The sequence below is a fragment of the Semicossyphus pulcher genome, unplaced genomic scaffold, assembly GCF_022749685.1.
Source record: "Semicossyphus pulcher isolate SPU_LCO1_2020_fin unplaced genomic scaffold, fSemPul1.0.p SCAF_13, whole genome shotgun sequence".
Taxonomy (NCBI): domain Eukaryota; kingdom Metazoa; phylum Chordata; class Actinopteri; order Labriformes; family Labridae; genus Semicossyphus; species Semicossyphus pulcher.
The window spans coordinates 11,406,428-11,429,357 of NW_027211637.1; the positions used below are offsets into that span (position 1 = coordinate 11,406,428).

At 40.6% G+C, this 22,930-nt stretch overlaps 1 protein-coding gene across 1 annotated transcript in view; it reads right to left on the minus strand.

Moving 5' to 3' along the window:
* Window positions 1-7,322: 7,322 nt before the first annotated feature.
* Window positions 7,323-22,930, minus strand: part of cacna1db (calcium channel, voltage-dependent, L type, alpha 1D subunit, b) — a 180,394-nt gene continuing 164,786 nt past the window's right edge. The window contains exons 44-47 of the mRNA XM_069659609.1: window positions 21,595-21,707; window positions 21,311-21,445; window positions 20,792-20,977; window positions 7,323-9,867 (exon numbers count right to left, since the gene is read on the minus strand). Coding sequence (XP_069515710.1) covers window positions 9,562-9,867; window positions 20,792-20,977; window positions 21,311-21,445; window positions 21,595-21,707 — 740 coding nt within the window. The 3' untranslated portion in view covers window positions 7,323-9,561. The remainder of the gene's footprint in view (window positions 9,868-20,791; window positions 20,978-21,310; window positions 21,446-21,594; window positions 21,708-22,930) is intronic.

A 22,930-nucleotide genomic window follows, 5' to 3' on the forward strand; every position in this document is an offset into this window, starting at 1 on the left:
CAGACCATGCTCCTACATCGGTTGTCATAAATTTCCCAAACCACAGCCCTCCACATACACAGTGGAAACGTTCCCACCTTTACTGAATAATCCACATTTTAAAAAATTCTTCCAGGAGGAAATAGCCAGCTTCTTTCAAACAAACGACACCCCAGACATCACTATGGGAGGCGTGTAAAGCATATCTGAGGGGACAGGCGATCTCGTTTACATCTCGGCAGACAAAAGCAGACATGGAAAGGATGGTCTGGCTCTCGGATCAACTATTGAGAATTGACACACAATATGCCACCACCCCCACTCCCTTTCTTTATGACCAACGTCTTAAATTTCAGGCTGAGTTTGACCTTTTGTCAACATCCAAGGTTGAAACAAAATTGTTAAAAACAAGGCAACGTTATTTTGAAATGGGAGATAAGGCAGGCAAACTTCTCGCCCATCAGGCTAGAACCGCAGCTCTCTCGAGACTGATCCCCAAGATAAAATTGTCATCGGGGGCAGTGGTCACCGACCCCAAATTGGTAAATGATGCGTTTTTGAATTTCTATTCTGACCTGTACATCTCAGAGTACTCGCCTGAAATCTGGAAGAGCCACAACCCCCTGGAGATGCTTACATATCCTAAAGTTGATAGTAACCTGGCTGACAAGCTAGGTGCACCGATCTCATTGACAGAAGTGCAGGAGGCGGTTAGACAGTTACAAAATGGCAAATCCCCTGGCCCAGACGGGTTTGTAGTAGAATTCTACAAAGCATATTCAGACCTAATAACCCCACATTTGGTTAATGTCTACAACGAATCCTTTACTAGTGGCAGATTGCCCCCAACCCTATCTGAAGCTAACATTTCTCTTTTATTAAAAAAAGACAAGGATCCCCTTGAATGTAGTAACTATAGGCCCATCTCACTTTTAAATGTGGACCAAAAGATTCTCGCCAAGGTCCTAGCCACTCGTCTGCAGCAAGCCCTGCCTGACCTGATCTCCACAGACCAGACTGGGTTCATGGCTGGAAGGAATTCGTCATTTCACACCAGAAGACTTCTCAACATTATTGGCTCCCCCAACCCTGTCACACCTGAGGTGGTAATTTCCTTAGACGCTGAGAAAGCGTTACACAGGGTTGAGTGGGAGTATCTGTGCTACGTCCTGTCCAAATTTGGTTTCAGCTCTGACTTTATTGCATGGATTAGACTACTTTATGACTCCCCAACTGCCCATATCCTTACAAATGGTGTGAGGTCGCCCTCCGCCGGGGCAACAAACAGGGATGCCCCCTCTCCCCCCTCCTATTTGCTTTAGCCGTCGAGCCGTTGGCCATCTGGCTTGGGGGGGAGGGGAGAGTCGAGGGCATCACCAGGAACGATGTCACCCACAAGCTGTCCCTGTACGTGGACGATTTGCTATTATATGTGTCGAACCCGGCCTCGTCCATCCCTGTTATTACGGACATTCTAACCCAATTTGGCAGATACTCCGGTTATTAATTACATTTTAATAAAAGTAAACTTCTCCCTATCAACCGCCTGTCTAGGAAGATGCCACCGTCCTCTTTCCCATTTAGAGTCGTATCAGAGGGGTTTTGATATCTAGGCGTACTTGTCACTGCTTCTTTCGAGGACCTTTTCAACAAAAATTTCGCCCTCTCATTGATAAGTATAAGCTTGATTTGACTGACTGGTCCTCCCTCCCTCTCTCCCTAACTGGCAGAGTTAACCTGGTAAAGATTGTGACTAAATTCCTCTATTTCATTCAACATATTACAATTTTTTTGTGAAGATCCTTTTTTCAGCAAGTAGACCAGACAATATCGTCGTTTCTGTGGTTGAATAAGCCACCCCGTATTAAAAAAGCTGTTTTACAACTCCCCAAAAAGCTGGGCGGTCTCTCACTACCCAATCTTATCCAATATTATTGAGCTTGCAACATTAACAAACTTAGTCATTGGCTTGACAGAGGAGCTGACGCAGGTTCCTCATGGGCTCAAAGTTTTCTTTACAGTCCATCCTTACCGCGCGACTCCCCCTCAAGATTCATAATATCTCACAGAACCCTGTTGTTACCAACTCACTGAAAATTTGGAAGCAATTCCGTAAACATTATGGCTTGAATGAACCTTCAACTTTAGCCCCAATTGTTAAAAACCATCTATTCCCACCCTCCCTGTCAGACCCTACTTTTAATATCTGTCGAAACAAAGGCCTGCTACATGTCAAGGACCTTTACAAAGAAAACATTTTTACTAATTTTACAGAGCTTGCAGTCAGGCTCGAAGTACCTCACTCTCACTTTTTCCGTTTTCTGCAAGCCAGGCACTTTGTCCAAACCACCTACCCTCACTTCCCCAACCACCCGCCCGCCCGTACCAATATCAGACAACCAATGGGACCAAATTCTTAAGCTAGTTCACTCGCCCTCATGTGTGCTAGGCACAGCTTATTACAATGTAAGGTTCTTTTCAGAGTGCACGACACAAAAGCTTGGCTGGCAAAGATTCACCCAGGCACCAGTGACAGTTGTAATAGGTGTAAGCAGTCACCTGCTAACCACACACACATGTTTTGGTCCTGTCCGAACCTCACTGGCTTTTGGCGGCACATTTTTTGACACACTTGCAATAGTGCTTGATATGGATCTTAGTCATGAGCCTTGCACGGCCGTGTTTGGTTCCCCCCGACTTACAACACCTAGTCTCCCTGTGACAAAGCGCTGGGCTTTGGCCTTTGCAACTCTATTGGCCAGACGCCTTATTTTGTTCAAGTGGAAACATGTTCTCCCCCACCTTCACACAATAGCTGGCTTAGGGAGGTCCTAACTCATATCAGACTTGAGAATGTTAGATTCTCACTTGCAGGTTCTGGTAATGTTTTCAACAAAACCTGGCAACCCTTCTTAGAGTATTTAGACAGAACTACTATTCACCCTGAAATTGACTAGATGCCCCCCACCCAGTTCCTAAACTTGTGTGCTCAAGTTGCAGTCATGGCTTGCTCGTAAGGAAAGCAAGTGGCTATCTTATGATATCCTAAACGAGATGACTGAAATTATGGCCCATGATGAAAAAACAAAAACAATCCATGCGGATGATTTGGATGAAGTCAGGCTGACTCAGATTTAGAGTCATGCACATCGAGATATGTGTATGTATGTGGCCAAACGGCGAGGAGCAACTTTTCAAGATATAGTGGACCATAGAAGAACCATGTCGCCAGAGATCACCAAACTAGTGAAACTAGTGTCCCTGTAACATCCTGCAGTTCAGAAAGGTAATTTTCAGGCCTGAGGCATCTCAAAACCTATCTGTGATCTGCAGTACACAATGGGACATGCAAGACTGAACTATGTTGCTGTATTGAACTTTCACTAGAATGTGTCCTATAACCTGGATGAATTCATCAAGCGCACGGCTGCAAGGAGCAACACTTTCCTCGTAAAGAAGTAATAGTGTTTAATATTTAGTAGCTGTGATGGGGTATGTGTTGATGGTTGGTTGACTGTATTTTACTGCATATGCTGTAAGCTTTCTTTGTGTGTAACAATGCTATAGCCTATAAGGTTATAACTTATTTGGCTTGGCGGGCCTCTTGTAACCTATACTATTAGGTTGCCTTCTTGGTGGGTGTACTATGGCAGCAGTGTCTCACAGGCCTATGATTTCTGTTCATGTAAGCCTTTTTACTAAGGAATTTTGGTTATTATTTTCCATGCAGTAAATTGTTTGCATTGTTAGTTAAACTTTTGCTCTCCAATCACTGTAAATATTGTGTGTGTGTGTGTGTGAGTCTGTCGCTGTTCATTTCCTATGGTGCTGAGATGTGTGCGTTTGACATTTTTTTCACCAAATCCGTATAGCAACCAGACATGTTATTGCAGAAGGTTTACTTAACAGAAATATAAATCGGTATGTATGTATGTATGTATTTAGTTAAAATTGGCCAAAAGTGAAAAAACACATAGGTTCGAACTATTCAAATATTACTATAAAGATCTTTATTAAAAGACCTTTCTTTATTTAAAGGTGTTAGTAACTTTCAGAAAATCCTCATTCCTGGCAACACGGTCGGCCGTTGAGAGAACTGCAGTCAATCTTCTTGTACACGCCCGCACCGACACTCACACACATGAACGAGCATGTTTTTTGCCGAAGACACACAAAACTGAGCATGCTCAGTCTCGGAACTCATCAGCTCTGTATACCTTTCAGTGACAAAGACGTGTTCATTGAACGGTATCCTGTTGACCGGCATCATGTTGTCCAAAATCAACACTTTTTGTCATAATACCTAAGTTAATATCATGTTATGTGGCGAAGTTATTTGTCAAGCTAGGTTGACAACACTGACATACACAGTCTGATACTATTTTGGTTGTCATAACATTAGTGAGCATGCTGAGGTTAGCTAACTAGCTTGAACAATACTACACTGCATGGATGTGGTATTGTGCTTCGTAACCAAAAGGCAAATTACTCAATTACCAGCCAGCTAAGCCCGGGAGTCTGCTTGAATTAGCTTTTTTTGTTTTGTTTTGCTGCATTGCCTAACTGGCAAATCGTCTGCAATAGCAGACAAGCTAACGGTAGCTTGTTGCCAGCTTAACCTTAGCCTAGGCAGGTAATGCAATGATATTGGCTAATAGAAAACAATCGGTAGTTATCCACATTTGCTTTGTTCTGCTACATAATTTACAAAATCAACCATCACCGTTTGTTATTTTAGCTGGTGAAGTTATTTGTCAAGCTAGATAACGGACATGCACACTCGGATAGTATTTTGGTAGTCATAACATTAGCGAGCATGCTAAGGTTAGCCAACTAGCTCTAACATAACTACACTGCATGGATCTGGCATTGTGCTTCGTAACCAAAAGGCAAATTACGCTGGCGAACCAGCAAATCATCACACCATTAGCAAACTTTAGCCAGCTGGAGAGAGCTGGGTGATGTGCATGACTCTCTCATTACGCCAGCGAACCAGCAAATCTTTACAAGCATTAGCTAACATTCCTGTTTGGTCAGACGGGCTCCACTAGAAAAACTTTTTTTGTTTTTTTTATTCTTGTGTGTAGTTTGTGTTTGTGTTAGCATGCTCGCTAACGTTATGACAAAAATACTATGTGTGTATGTCAGTGTTGTCAGTCTAGCCTTACAAATAACTTTGCTAGCTAACATGATACCAACTTAGGTATTATGACAAACAGTGTTGATTTTGGAACATGATACCGGTCGATGAACACGTCTCGTCAGTGAAAAGTAAACAGAGCCGGTGAGTTCCGAGATTGAGCATGCTCAGTTTTGTGTGTCTTCGGCAAAAACCCTGGATCATGTCTGTGAGTGTCCGCGCGAGCGCGTACAGGAAGGTTGACTGCAGTTCCCCTCAACGGCCGACGCTAGTAATAAGGACTTTGTGAAAGTTACATATAGCACCTTTAAAAGATCAACATAGGCCTCCTACACCTTGCAAAGTAAACAAATAAAATAATAAGGTTACCGCAGGATGGACATTCAGTGCTCTGAGCGAGCTGTGCTATGACAGATATATGTCTTTTAAAAAAAATCAACACACCTTTACCAACCAATCTGTTACACTGGGGTTGAGAATCTCACTCTTCCCGGGGGAGGCAGGGATTTAAATTCTCTGCCATCATTACCACACGCCACACGGTTGTTGTATTAGCTCATTTCACCTTGACTAAAGTTAATAATTAACGTATAATACGAGAACACCCGAGAGCTTGCAAGACAGCTGCGGTAGTGCAGATTTTTTTTTGATCATATATTAATTTTAATAAACTAAAAATCTGGGGTTTGTTTTATCCCAATTCGGTTATATATTTGAATTTAGAATATTTGTTGACAGCCCAAGTATATTTCACTCTACACTTACTTTGTACTATACTCTGAACCTTAAGATTTCTTGCACTTTTGGTTAGATGCTAAGCTGCAGTTCATTGTTTAATACTTGTACTTGTACAACGACAAAGTTAAATCTAATCTAATATGAAGGGGCGGCTGTGGCTCAGTGTTAGTGTCGGTCGTCTCTCTCTCTTTCTCTGTCTCTCTCTACATATGTGTGTGTTTGTGTGTGTGTGTATGTATATGATATATGTTAAGTTGCAATCAGAAATATTTAATCCCCAAAGACTATAAAGATTTTTTCAGAGAGCTAGATTTTGCTTTGGATGACTTATTTGTCAGTTGAGGGATACATAAAATCAACAAAGAAAATATATGATGTAATATTTACTAAGTATAATATGGCTGATTTTAAACCTTCTGAAAGTTTGTATGGCTTTAACTGGAGTTAAAACATAATCAAGACTTAAAGAACTTTATAATAATCCCTAATTTGCTTCAGCTGTGTTGCATACATAAACCCCACCCAAAAAGGTGTGCAAGGTGAGTTGCAAGCATGGGTAAGACAAATGAGCTTTCAAAAAATACAGAGAGAGGAAATTATGGGAGAAAGTCCAAAATTTCACCAAGAGCCCTCAGCAACTTAATCAGGACAATAAGAAAAAAACCAGTGTTACTGCAAAATGCTACAGGATGACCTGATGATGGCCAGGACAAATGCTTCAGTGGCAACTGTACAATAAGTACTGAATAAACAAGGACTACATGGCCGGACTCCAAGACACACTCCACTCTTGACCAAGAAGAACATTAAGAACATTAGACAATGATTAATTTTTCATTTGAACTAAAAGTTAAGTCAATTTATGTTCTCAAAATAACTTCAATATCAATAAATATTTTTGTTGTTTAACAAGGCTTTTTGACAAATAATTTCATTAACCTCAATTTACATCACAATAATGTCTTTGGAAGTGAGGGGGTTGAATATTTCTGATTGCAACTGTATATACAGTATATTGCGTATATACTGCATATTTATAGCTTTTCTGTTGAATTGGACCACATAGGCCAGCCTTCGCTCCCCAAGCGCCTCAGTGAGCCTTGGCCACCCATGACCCTGTCCCCGGTTCACCAGTTTTCCTTCATTCTTGGACCACTTTTGGACAGGTACTGACCACTGCACACCGGGAACACCCCACAGGAGCTGCAGTTTTGTCGTCTAGCCATCACAATATGGCCTTGTCATAGTCATTCACATCCTTATGCTTTCCCATTTTTCGTGCTTACAACACATTAACTTCGAGGACAAATTGATAATTGATGTGCGCATTAATGCAGGTACTGATTTCGTTGTGTTTTTTTTGTATGAAAGAGCCCTTTACACAGAACAAACATTTTGCCCTGAAAACTTGAAAACAAGACATAACAGTTGGCAGTGGTAGACACCGGTTAGTATTGGACAGAAGCAGAAGAGAAATATTGTTTTTATTCAGTGTTTTTATCTGTGAGCAGGTTTCAAAGTTTCCCCTTCCGCAGACAGCAGCTGTGTGCAAAACAGACACTGGTGTTGCGATAAAAAAAGAGATCTTGCACATAAAAGGCAACAGCTAACAGCTATCATTTAATTCCAAGAACACATTATAAACAGCCACCAACAATTTGCTGAATATTCTCAGAAAATTTAAAAAATATAGTTTGCCCTTCTGTTGTGGCTTTTTATACAACAAATAGCAAATATCTGTCAGACCTTTGTGGTCAGTTTTTGCTTACTTCATTTTACTTGTGAAACAAGAAATACAATGCCTGAGAGAAATGTCACTTATTTTCATTGCTGCTCAGCAGATGAAACCTGTGAAATGTAATGTACAATCCACAAAACCAAATTCGCCACGAAGCAAAGCTATTCAGCTGTTTAGACAGTAAAAGTTTGAGCCAAACATAAACTAAGATGGCGGTGGGACAGATGATAATTTCATAAAGAACTGAATATATTTTTCTATTCAGAGTCCCACTGGTCAGAATTGTGTGCCATCACCATTATATCATTGTATCATGTGTCAACAGAAACATTTTCTCTACGGTTGTTATCACTTTCTCAATGTGAACACTCAATGCTTGTCTAATTTTCATAACCTCACATTCAAATAGTCTGCTGCAGAGCTAAATAAATTGAATTATTACATACTGGGTTTTTAGGGATTCTGAGTGAGACATCCTCTATCTTCGAGTGTTCAAGAACTTTTGATGAAAGGTAAAGGATCACTATGGAGAAAATATGACATAGTAGTATCATCCCAAATGTTTTCAGTTTTTTTCAGTGAGTCTGAAGTAATCAAACTAGTATTATTACTGTAAACCTAGTGTCTATATTTGTTAGTATAAAGATGGAAAAAGCCTTTTTTCATTGATATGTGATTTCCTTTTTAAGTCAAGTAGTGAGACTGGCATCATTTAATCCTTAAACACTGGACTGTGATCCTGTAGCAGTTCCCGGATTTATATTATACCTACCTGTTTTGTTGGCTTTTTGATCAGCCTGATCGTTAATCTGCACTCAGATTAGCTGAGATACATTAACAGAAAAAAAAAAATATATATATATATATACATACACAGCTCCAGAAAAAATTAAGAGACTACTCCAAATTTTCCTTAAATCAGCATCTCTCCCTACATGTCATGGCCAGCCCAATCCAGATCTGAACCCCATTGAAAACCTCTGAAATGGGATCAAGAGGAACATAGAGGGTCACAAGCCATCGAACAAAACTGAGCAGAATTTTTGCCCCAAGAATGGCATAAGTTTACCCAACAGCAATTTGAAAGACGGGTGGAGAGCATGGTAAGATGCATGAAAGCTGTGATTAAAAATCTGGGTTATTCCACCAAATATTGATTTCTGAACTCTTCCTAACTAAAACATTTGTATTCTGTTTTTTAAAAATGAACATGAACCTAAATGAAAAGATTGTATTTGGAAGTAGGGAGAAATGTTATATACAATAAATCAAAAGTTAATTTTACACAAAGCTACAAATAGTAGAACGAGAGAAAAACACATTTTTGCAGTGGTCTCTTATTTTTTCCAGAGATACATATATACTCATAATCATAGTATCCAAAATGTAATGTACATGACCTGCGGCAGATCAAAACTGAGGCTGTTTTCGTGGCCAGTAAAGGGTTGAAATCACACATTATATATACATGAAGTTTATGTCAGGTGGGTTTTAAAGCAGGAAAATGCAATTTTGAAAAGCCAGCATTTGAGACATCATTGTGACTCCCTGCACATTCTAACAGATTTCAGATTTCAACAACATTCAAACTGGCTTTGTAATGCTGCCGGGCATCTGCTGTGTCAAACAACTCTTGATAATAATAAAATATAAAACAGCCACTAAGGGAGTATACTGAAATCCTGCTGAGTGACAGGCAGGCAGGCTGGCAGGTAGGTTGATTCTCTCTGGTTTCAATATTTGCTGGAGAAAATCTCAACTCTCCCATCAATCCATCTTTTTCTTTCATCTCTCTCATGTTTCTATTCTCCATCCCACAGACTGCGAAAACAAGGCACTTTGTTCTTTTCTCCATCCATGTTTTACATTTTCTTTGTATTGCAGGATGCACTTACATCCTCTCACTGTGGAATAGTTAGTACAAATTTAATTTCAAAATCCTTAAAAAAGTATGTGGTAGCCGCTACTATAGCGATGTGATGCATATCATCTCGTCTGTAAGGTCTTCCTTAAATTCTACAGCTGTGCACTGTTCTTCGTCACTGTATTCACGGATACTGCTGTCTTTTAGATGTGTGGTGGCATGTGTGTCTGAGGTTACATTTCCTGTTCCCCCGTTGCTGCCATTTCCCATACTTCCGTTCAGCAGATTACTGGCTGCGCTGTCCATCTCATCGATGGTCATCTCGCAGGCGTCTGCAATCTCATGTTTGGCCGCTGAAACAAACTTGGGGTCCCTGGCGTATTTCTCCAGACCTTCAGAGATCAACACCTGAGAACAACAACAAAGGAAACATTTATGGTTATCTGAATTGTGTGTGCATGTTAGAGTGTAATTACTTGAACCAGTGCTACACAGTGGGCTCTAAGCACTTCCTGGGGTCCTTATAGGGGTTAGAGGAAAACATAGAAAGTTGGAGGTGATGAAGATGACTGAGGAGGTGATGAGGACGATGGAGGAGTTTAAAATGGAAGACCAGCCTTGAAAAATGCTTGAGAGAGTGTTCAAATGTCTGTCCTGGGTGTGTGTGTCAACTGAGCTCCAACTGAACTCAAGTGAGTGCCTGCTGAAGAGGACTGAGGAGGTAAGAAAGGTTAGGTTAAAGGTGATGAGAGTCAGTTTGGAGGTGAGGAAGATGACTGAGGAGGTGATGAGGATGATGGAGGAGTTTAAAATGGAAGACCAGCCTTGAGAAATGCTTGAGAGAGTGTTAAAATGTCTGTCCTGGGTGTGTATGTGTTTCAGTTGAGTTCCAAATGAACTCAAGTGACCCCTAGCTGAACTCAGCTGTTGCAGTGGTCAGTGGCGCAAACAGTGGGTACTATATGCTGCGCATAGGGGCGCTACGCTAGAACAGTGTATCAAGAGGAGGCTTGTAAATATTCAGATTAGCTAAAGCTACTTCTAGTAAACTGTGTACTGATCAGTATTTACAATATACTTAGAACTTGTTTGTGGTTATTTTGTTGTTCAGACAGTTATCTTTTTTTTTAACTAGATGGTGAATCATAAAACAGATAAATTATAGAACTTGGGAGTGATACACTTGAGTTTAAATGTCTTCACTCAGAAATAACACGACAGTGCTGTTGCGATAAGTCTGATTAGATGCAGAGTCCAATCAGTAACTGATATCCAATAATGTGTCTGCATAGCCCTCAGAAAGTAGGTAGTTGCGCCCCTGGCCGTGGTGATGGCTCATGAGGAGAGGCTGTTGGTTGATTAGCAGCAGCTGTGTGAGATTTCAGTTGAAAGCACCCTCTCAAATGCTATCAACACAAAACCTTAATATGATCATCATAACGGTCTGATGAAGCTGTCATTCGAATTTTATGTCTCTACTGCCAAAAATGTGGTCAGGGCGGCGAAATAAACAGGGCTTCCATTTGGAGTTCTCCAGAAATGTTTAATATTAGAGCAGTTGGGCAACTTTCTGTGACATTGAGGCATCTAGTGGCAAAAGTGTACATTTTTTGGCTTCGGGCACTCATTTACCACGAGCAGCACAAGATTACCTACGATTTGATGTCTTATTTATGTATTTGGAGTGAGCAGTCTGTGCGCTGTTGCAATTTGTTTGGGAGGATTGGGAGCCTCCCCCCTCTGGCGATGACATCACCCACTCTGATGTTGCGCATTTTTCACTCATTTTGCTCAAACTTTACGGACTTTGAAAGGTTCCTGTGCTGTGAATGCTTTCAGCATTTACACCAAATATGCATGCAGAGCAGTATTGTAGGTTGAAGTTGGTGAAACGAGGCATTGTTTTGAGGAAGATGCAGCTGTGTAGAGGTCTGTTGAAAATATCTACCCTGCTGAGGAAGTTGAATAGATTTGAGCAAACATGGTTAGTGCTAATTATAATATTTTATTATGTTAAAATATTGATGATATTTTATTAGGTGTGCATGGCGGTGCGGTGGTTTCTGCTGGGCCTTGCTGTGTGGAGTTTGCATGTTCTCCCTGTGCATGCGTGGGTTTCCTCCGGATACTCCGGCTTCCTCCCACAGTCTAAAGACATGCTCATTGGTTTTGTAATTGCTCAGAAGTTTGAATATGAGAGTGAAAGGTTGTTTGTCTTTTGCGTCAGCCCTGTAATTGACTGTCCAGGGTGTACCCCTCCTCCAGGGTGTACCCTGCCTCTTGTCCTATGGCTAAGATTGTGTCAAGTCCCCCCCATGATCCTGAACAGGATAAGCGATATAGCTAATGGATGGATTTTATTAAATAATATTATACGTTGGAGCCCATGCTACTTGCACACAACAGGCACACATGTAAATAAAATGATGTTTCTGCTAAAGTAGTATATTTATGCCTATGCTGATTTGTTAGTATATCTTTGTTGTTTTTCCAAGATTTTTGGTTGTCCAGTTTAAATCCCACTTAGGGAGTACATTTTTGTGAGAGGAATTCATCTTAGGCCAAATATTTGACAGTCAATTTATTGTTATAACTGAGTTTAAGTAACATAACTTGGAAGACCTCGGTACATGTCGTGTGGATGAAGGTTCTGTTTTCTGAAAAATTTGGGGCTTAAAATTAACCTGTTCTGGATCATGGACATGAGAGACATTTATGCAGAGAGAGACAATGACACAGCTAGGTAGCCATTGGAACTAGTGTATTGAAGTTGGCTTGAACTGACATGCTAAAAGGAATCATCTGCTTAGCTAAACAAAAGAACTCAGATGTGGTTATGCTTCAGGAAATACTTCTCATGGAAAAAGATACAATAAGAATTTATGATAGATGGCTTGGTAGAGCCTAGCTCTATACTTTTAACCAAAATAAGCACATATCTATATTATTCTCAAAGAAGCGTAATGTCAAGGTAGAAAGAGAATATAAAACATGGGCAACTAATTAAAGCCTTTTTTTCTTCTTTTGTGAAGTTTAAAGGACAAATTCACCGATTTTCAACCTCAGTCCTATCATGCTATTATGGTGAGCTAATGCCATTATGGTAGAACAGAAATGCAATTTTGCTCTGTGCCTTTCGAGGATGCTATCCGCTCCTCTGGAAAACCTCCGCCAGACTATGTAAAACGCATCATCTGGCGGAGGCCAGAGAGCTTGCTAAACTACACTTCCTGAAGCCAGGACGCCTGCCCCCTTTGTGATCGCCTGCAGCAATCAGTGTCCTTGACTGGAAATGGGCAGTATTTCACTCCAGTGTCTCTTTACCTCTTGCTCTCCTTAAACTCTGGTACAATGCAGGTGAAGACCATGATGCTCTGTTTTTGTTTTGTTTTTAGATATATTTGGTAGAATTCTAAGGGGGGAATTCACTAAAGGATTGCGCGGCTTTTGTGCCTGCTATAAACCTGTGCAAATGACACAAAAAGACTCATACTCCAAGCACAGGCAGAGGGTTGAATGCACCCAAAGTGCGCTGCAGAGCAAGCAGCATCTCTGTGCTCAAGAGCCCCATATTTCAACGAGTCATGTTATGCAAACAACCGGAGCAAATTTGTCCCTTTTCTATGCAAATGAGCCTTGTGGCAAAAAGCACCTAATTCACAAACACCAGCGCTAACAGCACCAGCAGTTGGTGGGAGCTGTGGCGTATTATAAGGGCTGTCAGGCTCAGAGTTTCCAGTGATCATGACGACAATTCCACCTTTTGTGTGATCAAAAAATGTATTTGTCTGTAAAAACAATCTGTTGATAATATATTGTCATTATTATATCGGGAGAACAATCAGTCTATGGCTGTGCGAGGCTCAACCTCGGCACATGGCACACTTTGTCCACACAGCCGTTACGCAAGATGGGGATCATTATATGGACAAGCTGCTGTTGCGCTCATTTTAAAAACATAAAGCTGCATTACAGAGAGTAATACTAGTAAACACCTGTCGAGTCTGGACTTTACAGCAAACTGTTAAAAGATCTGCCCCTATTCTCCCGTCTCCTCATCGATCTGTGCATGCAGTTGAGGTCCGTCAGTGTGTGCTCAAATGAGAGCGCAGCACTGCACAGCAGAGAGTGGAGGTGCAGACAGCTTCTCTCCACAATCAGACACAAAACAAGAGCAAACTGCTCTGATCTGTGGAACTTTATGGCGTGTTTGCCCTTCATTATCATCAGGGTAACCACACATTCTTTTCAGAGGGAGGGGTACAATGCAAGCTGGATGTTGTAGGAATCCAGAATGAGTGAAACCACAAGCTGTTACGTTGTCTACAACTTTTTCCACAGCTAAGGTCAATTACATTTTTCTTTTGCTTCTATTGATACAGACAACACCAGGGGTTCGTTTCAGAAAGCGGGTTTAGTGAAAACCCCGGGTTTGTTAACCCTGAAATGAGGGAAACCTTGGGTTTGCTGTTTCAGAAAGAGAGGTAACTTTAACTCTGAGTTGGTTACTATGGTAACTGTGTCTGTGAACCTAACCTGGTCGGGAGCAGGTTTTCTTCAGGAAACTCAGAGTTTCACTCTGTCTCCTCCCTCTAGAATATATAACCCTCATTCGACTTCCTCATTCGTTCAGCCCGTCTCACGCGTGTGTTTGAGCGGTTACCGAATTAAAAGAAGAAACGTTGTGTCTCTGTGGTGCTCTGACCCCTTTGCAAAAGTCTTTTATAATTATGATAAAAAAATCAAAAGACAAATCTGTGTCAAAGTCATCATTTTTTGTTTTTTAAACTAACACAATTCAGTTCAATCAACATGAATTATAATGAATGAAGTCAGCATCACGTTAGGGATAAAGCTAATGCACATTAAAACAGCCACTGAATGATATTTCATTAGTTTAATATTTAAAATATGATTGAAGTGAGGTTCAGCCATGAGTCCATTTTGCCTGAATGATGTTCTGGTATTTATTTTTAACTGCTTCCATGTATGTTTTTTTCTCCCGCTGGATTGCTCCTAAATTAACATAAATTTTAGCTTCCAGTCGTGATTAAGTATTAAATAAATAGACCAGTTCAAACTTGCAAATTTACTCGAGCAGCAGTTTCTTCCCACGCCGCTTCTCTGTCTTTTGCAGCCGTGTTACTTTTTTTTTCTAAAAACATGCTCGTATTTGCTGAATGTCCGCATGAGGATTTCGAGCTCCACTGGTATGACATAGGTGGACCTCTTTTTGTGTACCGTTGCCATGGTCAATCGTGGTATCGGGGCTCCATTAATGCTGGCTTTTTAACTCTGGCTGAACCTACTCAGAGTTGATTGAACTAACTCTGATCAGCTGTCCTGAAACCAAAAAGCCAGCAAATTTTAACTCAGAGTAAGTCAAACCACAGTCTGGGGTTAGACTGAGGGTTTGTTGAACCTCTTTTCTGAAACGGACCCCAGCTTTGACTGACTGTGGCTTTTTCCAGGGTGTAATTTCTCCTTTAAAGAGGCTACAAGTAAGATTTTACATATATTCATCAATCAAATATAATTTTTTATTGCCAATGTGTGAAGGGAAAGTAGAGAAACTGAAATTGAGACCCTCCCCAACTTCCTCCATTGCTTGTGGGATGATTTTTATGTAAAGCACTTGGGCTGTTTCTGCAAAAGAAGAGGATGTGACGTATCTGCACGCTCGCGAGTACCTCTGCCTAGAGCTCATTCTCCACCCCTACAGTCACAACATGAGACAAAGCAAGCTGTGAAATGGAGACAGATAATGCCAACAAACACAGTACCTAGAACTACACCAACACAAAGTACATGCATGAATAGAGTTAACATCGGCAGGGCATGTGAATCATGGAGACCAACGTAATTTGCCATTTGGTCTTAGCCATGCAGTGTATTGATGTTACAGCTAGTTGGCTAACCTTAGCATGCTCGCTAACGTTATGACTACCATTCTGAATGTGTATGTCAGTTATCTAGCTTGACAAATAACTTTGCCAGCTAATATGACAAACGGTGTTGATTTTGGCCAACAGTAAATTATGTAGCAGAACGAAGCAAATGTGTTTAACTACCGATTGTTTTCTGTTAGCCAATATCGTTGCATTATTTGCCTAGGCCAGTGACTCCCAAACTGTGGGGCGTCACCGCTCCTGTGTGCTTTTTTTTTCTTTTGGAAAATGTAGCAGGCGGAACTATGTTTTGACGTTGGATAACCCGGACTCATTTTCGGGTCGCACAGTACACAAATGCGTTGCCCTGGTGATTTCCATGACAGATTACACATTCAGACACACACGGAGAAAAAGTCTAGCATTGCCAATGGACAAATATATTACAGGGGTGAAAACAAAAACAGCTGACGCATCAGATACCAACAAGACCACGTCGGCCGACATTAACACTGACCAACCGCCAAAATCCAAGAAATCGAAAAAATATCGTTTGGTTACGAAGCACAAAGCCAGTTACATGCAGTGTTGTTATCTTACAGCTACTTGGCTAACCTTAGCATGCTCACTATTGTTATGACAACCAAAATACCATCTGAGTGTGTATGTCAGTGTTGTCAGTCTAGCTTGACAAATAGCTTCGCCAGCTAACATGATGCTAATTTAGGTGCTTCAGACGCTGCCTTCACCTGTCACCTTCACGGGAAAAATCTCACTACCTGCACATATGGATCGTATAAATATGAAAAGTCTACAAATAAAGCCAGTGACCGTTCTAGGAAAATCATTACAAATCATTTTAATCAGTCTTAAACAACGTTTAGGCCAAGTTCATCCTAACTAAACAAATTAAAAAGCTTGCATTTCACAGCTCAAACTTCTATTAAATAATATACCAGAGGGAGGAGACCTCTGATTGACTTGAACATTCAGTCATAATGTGAAGTAATTAATGTGGTTTCTGTAAACATATAAATACTGCTGGGAAATTGCCTATTGCAGCTGATACATTCACTGGCACTTCTGGTGAACTATGTGCATGCTGTAACAACTCACTCGCTGAGTTTTCACTTGTTTATAACCCCCTGCTGTGTCCTCCAAGCAATATGTGCGTTCTGAACTCAACACCTCAATCACAAGCACCTTAATCTGTGTCAGACAGTTAATTTCCTTCAACTTCCTCTTGGTTGTTACTGTGATTCATCATAAACAACCTCCTTTGATCAGCCGGTTCATTTGTATGCATTTACATTCACAATGCATTGAATGCATTGAATCACATTTGCATTGACCATTTATAACAATAATAACAATAACAATAACTTTATTGATCCCCAAAGGGAAATTCACTTGTCTTGGCACTTCAATTGTCTCTCTCTTATGGTTTAATGTGGGCTTGTAGAGGGTGGAATAAAAAGCTGATCCACGTGTACACATTTCTAGGTTGATAGTGTTTTTTAAAGGGAACATTGCGTGCAGGTGTGCATGCACACGGCTTTATAAATCTGAATTATTTTTTTTATAAATGAGACCCCTGGGTATCCCAATAGCTGCTCTTTCTTTAGACATGGGAAAAGCATTTAATCACATTAGCTAAAGCTATCTAAATTTCACTCTTTAGGAATTTAAGCTTAAATCTATAGTTACTATATATAGTCTGAGGTCATCTGCCTTCCCTGTAGGACCTGGAACAAAGCAAGTGATCCACTCTCACCACTCCTTTTCGTAATGGCACTGGAGCCCCTTGCAGAAGCCATAAGACTAAATGAAGTGCTTAGGTATTACTACAATGGGTGAAACATGACATTCTGGTTTTGCTGTTGGACCCACAGAAATGTGTACCTTAAGTCAGTGTTACATTTGTGATTGAGTAAGAGATACGTTTAGCACAGAAATGTAAAGTGTGTGTGTGTGTGTGTGTGTGTGTGTGAGGGAAATCCCCTGCTCGGTCACCCTTTATGTTTCATGCACTTTCCAATATATTGAATTTACAGTATTCAGTTCTTATTCTGTTTTTTTTTTGTTTTTTTACTGAAAAAGAGTGTGTACTTCTCTCTTCCTCCTTGTACATACTGATGAGTGAAATGTTTGGTGTTTTTAAAAATACATTTGACTACAGATGTGCTGTATATCACTCTGATTTTCAGCACCAATTTTTAGAGGCACAACACAATAGTATAGTTATTTAAAGCTTTCAATGGGTCATTTGGTTTTAGTGGTGTGGTAATAGCAATTCTGCAGGGTTAACTTGGGCTGTGGTAGTGGGGTCCAATGGGATATCTTTTCTTGGGGCCCAGAATACCTGGCAAGGCCCCTGATCATGGGTGTATGCACTTCACTTGTGTTCACTTCACTATTACTGATGTTGCCCTGTTCATCATCTGTATTCTGTTCGCTATGTGCTGCATTTACGATGCCTTTCTCACTTCCTTCTCTTCTATTGGCATCATATTGTACTGTCTTCTTTTTCTGGTCCTGTGTGATCACCTTAGTAAGCCTAAAGTTATGCAATCTTACAAGAATTTCACCATGTCTTACAAATACAACAGCTCCATCCTGACCAATTACTATCCCCAGTCCCTTCCATTCTGTACAGTCTGCTCTCTTGTAATACATTTTGTCTCCTGTCTAATATTTCTCATCTGTAGGACTAAGCTGCTTACAGAGTGCTCTTATCCTCTCTGAACACTCAGCTTCTGTGAATGCTTTCTCAGAAGTATGCATGGCTGATATGTCCTACCCTAGTACTTACAATTGTACCCTCTGGAGCAGGTGGCTTATCAACCATTACAGAGGGGAGGTTAGGATTCTGTCCCAACACCAGTTGATGTGGACTTTGGCCATGGACAATGAGCATGCTGTTCTTAGCCGTAAGGGCCCAGTTTAGAGCAGTGTCCTAGTCACATCCATTGTCTCATATCACCTTCTGGATGATCTCTGGGAGTGTGTGGTTGTGTGTTTCCAGTAGCCCCTCCATGAACTGTATCCTGCAGTTGTTTTTACCTCGTTAAAGTTTTCAGCCATATCTCTCTTCTCTTCATCAGTAAATTCTACACTGTTGTCATTGTATAGCCTCTGTGGTGGACCCTGGACACTTATCCATGAGTGCATGAAAAAGTTTGTTTTCACAATGTTTTGTCATCTCTCTATGTCTCTTTATCTTTTATATCTACACAGTAGTGACCAGAACGGGTACAGGTTGCTTGAACATCACAGTCGTTTTCCATGTCCAAAACAATTCCTGCATTTTTTTTTTTTTTTTTTTTTTCTTGCATCCCACTGCAGCTGAGATCGTGAAGACAACTATTAGTGACATGGAAGACAGACTAACATCATGCTCAGATGATGTGATCTTGCTGCAAACCAGGGTAGGAAACAAGAGATGGAGGTAACCAAACTGCGGAGGAAATGCCTTGATTTAAAAGGGAGGATGAGGTGCTCCAATATCCAATACTGACTGTGCCAGAGACTCCGAGCTCCAGCTCTCCAGCGGCAGTCTCTAAGCTGCTGAAAGAGGCTTTGAACAGAGGACGCTTTGCTTATGTGAAAACTAAAGTCCTGTGAGTTGCAACAAGTGATGTATCATGACTGTTGTGAGAGTGACTTGCTTTTTCATTTGATATGTTGATGTGGTCCTCCCTGGTGAGTAAACATTTTACACTATGACTGCAGCAGCCAAGAATGTTGCTTATCTTATTCCTTCTTTTAAGCTTACCATTCACTTACCACAAAAAAGTTACAAATTGCTTTACCTTGCTAGAGACAGTAAGATGAATAGTTAATATCATGAGCTATATGAACAATATCTAACAGTGTGTTGAAGAACAACCTTTTTTTTTTTTTTTTCACTGAGATGTTTAATTTTTCTACACTGGTATAAATAATATGCCTTTGGTTTGAAATGGGTCAACTAAACTTTATTGTGCCTTACATTAGGTCATGTTCTATTTTCAGTAGAGTTGTTGTCTAGTAAGAAGAGTGCACCCTTAAATGTGTGGATTTCTTTGCAAGGGGTTTAACCACGTTTTTTATAGGTGACAGGGGTGGGAATGTCTTGTACCATACTTATCTAATGTGGATTGTTTTTCTTTTTTTTCTCTTTTCTTTTTCATTGTTTCGATCATGGGGTCTTTTCAGTGAAAAAAACCCCTGAATACAGCCTTAAACATTTTTTTTCCTAATAAGATCATGACAACCCTACAGATTCCAAGTTGGTCACCCAGCTGTGAAGTAGGCTGGAATGTTAAATCCCTAAATCATCCTGTTAAACATAAAAAGATCCTAGGTCACCTGGGGAAGCTTAACGTGGATATAGCCTTCCTTCAAGAAACATACCTGCAAACTTTCATCACTTTCGTGTTAGGGGAGGATGGATTGGCCAATCATACCACTTTCAAGAGGTTCAGCAATACTTCTAAATAAGAACATTCCATTTGTTATGTCAAGTGTAGAAACCGACTCCTTTGGCTGCTTCATAATAGTAGTAGGTAGGCTATACAACACACCTCTTATCCTGGCTAATGTCTACGCCCGAAACTGGGACGATAATTCTTTTATCACAAATTGTTCACTTGTATTCCTTCTAAAGTGCTTTTCCTCTGAAGATTCTCTTTAGTTCTGATTTCATAGATGAGAAAGTGAATTCCATGCATGCTGTCAATGCTAGTTGCCTGTTTTTTTTGTTTTAACATGCTGTGTTCAACAGCTTAAAGGCTATCACAGCCTCAAGAAGGGTCATGTTATACTTTTTCATCCACATGTATCGCTCTTCAAAGTCGATAATGTATTCCACCATGAAGGAAAGGCTTTTTTGTAATTCCATCAAAATGAGAATATGCTTCCTATGTGCTGTCTTTTTTCTCTTTAGGAACACGCCATCCAAATTTGCTAGCAGCGTAGCCATATTGTTATCACTGCCAAATCTTCTGTGGGTATTTCCATGGATTCTTCCCTGGCTTTCCCCTCAATCCCCCAAAGCAAAAGGGCTTGTTTCTTTTTGTCAAGTAACTTGCGTCCAGATATTGACTTTCCAGATATTCCTTCAGCTTTCATATGGCCTGGTTTCATCAAACTTCAGCTAAACTTTATAACTAGCTGTCATCCTCTGCTACCAATGTTAAATGAACAGTGTGTTAATTTAATTCAGAGATTTTTATTTCACTCACAGTAAAACACACACTGTAACCTCCAAACATTCTCCCCACGCACCCCCCAAAATCACAGCTTTTCACATGCGTCCCCCCAGTTCACGGATCACCTCCAAACCATATTTTACCTTTTACATGTTAACAATCTCCATATACATATCAATTGGATCTTAGTAGATTTGGACTGTAGTCCTAACTTCTGATGGAACATGGATAGGAAAACACTTTTTTACTCACAGCCTCCACCAGACTGTCGGCACTGCCTCGCTTCTGCAGGCAGTGCTTGCAGCTCTCTGTAGGTAACTGCAGGTGTGATGGAGAGTGGCTGCAACTAGGAGAGCCATCCTGGCCATCTGTGTACCACAAACTCCTCTTCACTGTTCCAGGGAGGCTGCCAACGCTGCCTGAACTGCGCCAGTCCACCTTAGTCCATATATGCAAAAACAAACATACACAGGTGTATATTTTTAAATTCTATATTCTGACATTGGTAAGACATTGATTGAGATGCTATATCTATTAAGCACTGTAATCAGATTGGCAGATTAATATAAAATGTCAAATCTGATGAGAATATCAACAGTACTATACTACATAGGAGTTCAATGGAATTCAAAGTCAATGATCTATTTTAGCTCAAAATCCATGCCATTGCAATTTCAACATAGGCAATATTAACCTAATCTTGGTAAAATGCTGGACAACCTGTGGTTTATATTATAATAAAATGTGGTGTTTTTCACAAAGAAACCAGACCTGTATAAGTGGTGTGTAGCAGTGTAAGCAGTCAGGGCTGATGGGTGAGGCAGGAGGCGTGGCCCAGGAGCGCAGCGACCGTGCAGGAGACAGGTGGTGAATTCTCTTGGCATCGAAACCGGCCACTGCCATTACCTGAGGTTGGAGTTCAGAGTTTATGATGACAAATAAGAGTCAATTAAGCTATTTTTAGGGTAGAGAGAAGAGCCAAAACAGGCCCCTTACAGCTGCTATTTCTACCATTGTACGATTGCAATTAGTGACACTTCAAGGTGTATTTCTACCTGCTTCTGAGCCAGATGTAGTGGAGGAGCTGTGCAGGATGGAGACAGTGGAGCCTCATCCCGACTGCTTTTTCTGCAAAGACACTCAAAACTGAATGTCGGTCTGTTGGAGGCTGGATGAACACACAAGAACCAAAAATAATTACTCTCTGGTCTCCAACTCTGGAGTTGCATATATACTTGCATATATATTATTCCTGTGATTATATTCACTAACAAAGCTAGATGATCCACGAGAACGTTTCTGCAGAATTAAAACATAGGTGTAATTCAGTATTAAGACATAACAATGTAATTGATCTTATATCAGTATTTGCACTGTGTAATTTGATGAAACTTAATCTGAATGACAGTAATATGACTGAACAAACATTAGTTTAATATTTTATAGGTCAACCCAGTTTATCGATACGTGCATTCAATTTTTTTAACTTCAGAAAACTTTTATCTGAAAAACTTATAGAGTTGTTTTGGACAATGACAAGATGGTGGTAGGTCGGTCAGGCACAGTGGTCACTCTGTTACTTTACATGCAAATTTTGAAGTTTGTATAACCGGCTTATATCTATACATGCATCTATGATCCACAACAATTATGAACCGATTGCTCACGGGATTCCGTGTTATAAATAAACAAAGTCCACAACATCTTTGGGTACGGAGAGTTCACCTTGGCCTTCTTAATCCCACACTGATACAACCGAAGGGGGAAAAGAGCAAAAAACAAGGCTGTTATAATAGCCATCTGTCTGCTTCTGTCGGGAGATATTTACGGGCGGCTGTGGCTCAGTGGTAGAGTCGGTCGTCTTTCCATCGGAAGGTCGGAGGTTCATTCCCCAGGCTACATTGTCTAAGTGTCCTTGGGTTGTAAGATCCCCAAATTGCTTTCAGTGTGTGAATGTGTTGGGCACTTTACGTAGCTGCCTCTGCCATCAGTGTGTGTGAATGGGTGAATGTGGTCGCAAAGACTAGAAAAGCGCTATATAAGTACAATCCATTTACCATTTATCAGAGTCCTAGTCATCAGCAATGATGCATGCTCCAATTTCCAATTTCCTTGGAACACGCCGCACAAACACGTGCAAAAACAAAAACAAACATAGGGTAGTAAACACAGCATTCAGAATGAACCAGAAGTTGAAAATCTTTAGAACGTAAACAACTCGCAACTTATTTGGGACCCAAAAGCAAAGCCAAAGATTAGGTAAATTTACTTATACTTATATATCACTTTTCTAGTCTTTGCAACCACTCAAAGCTGCTTTTACACTACATGTCACATTCACGCACACATTCACACACTGATGGCAGAGGCTGTCAATCAGTCATCACATTT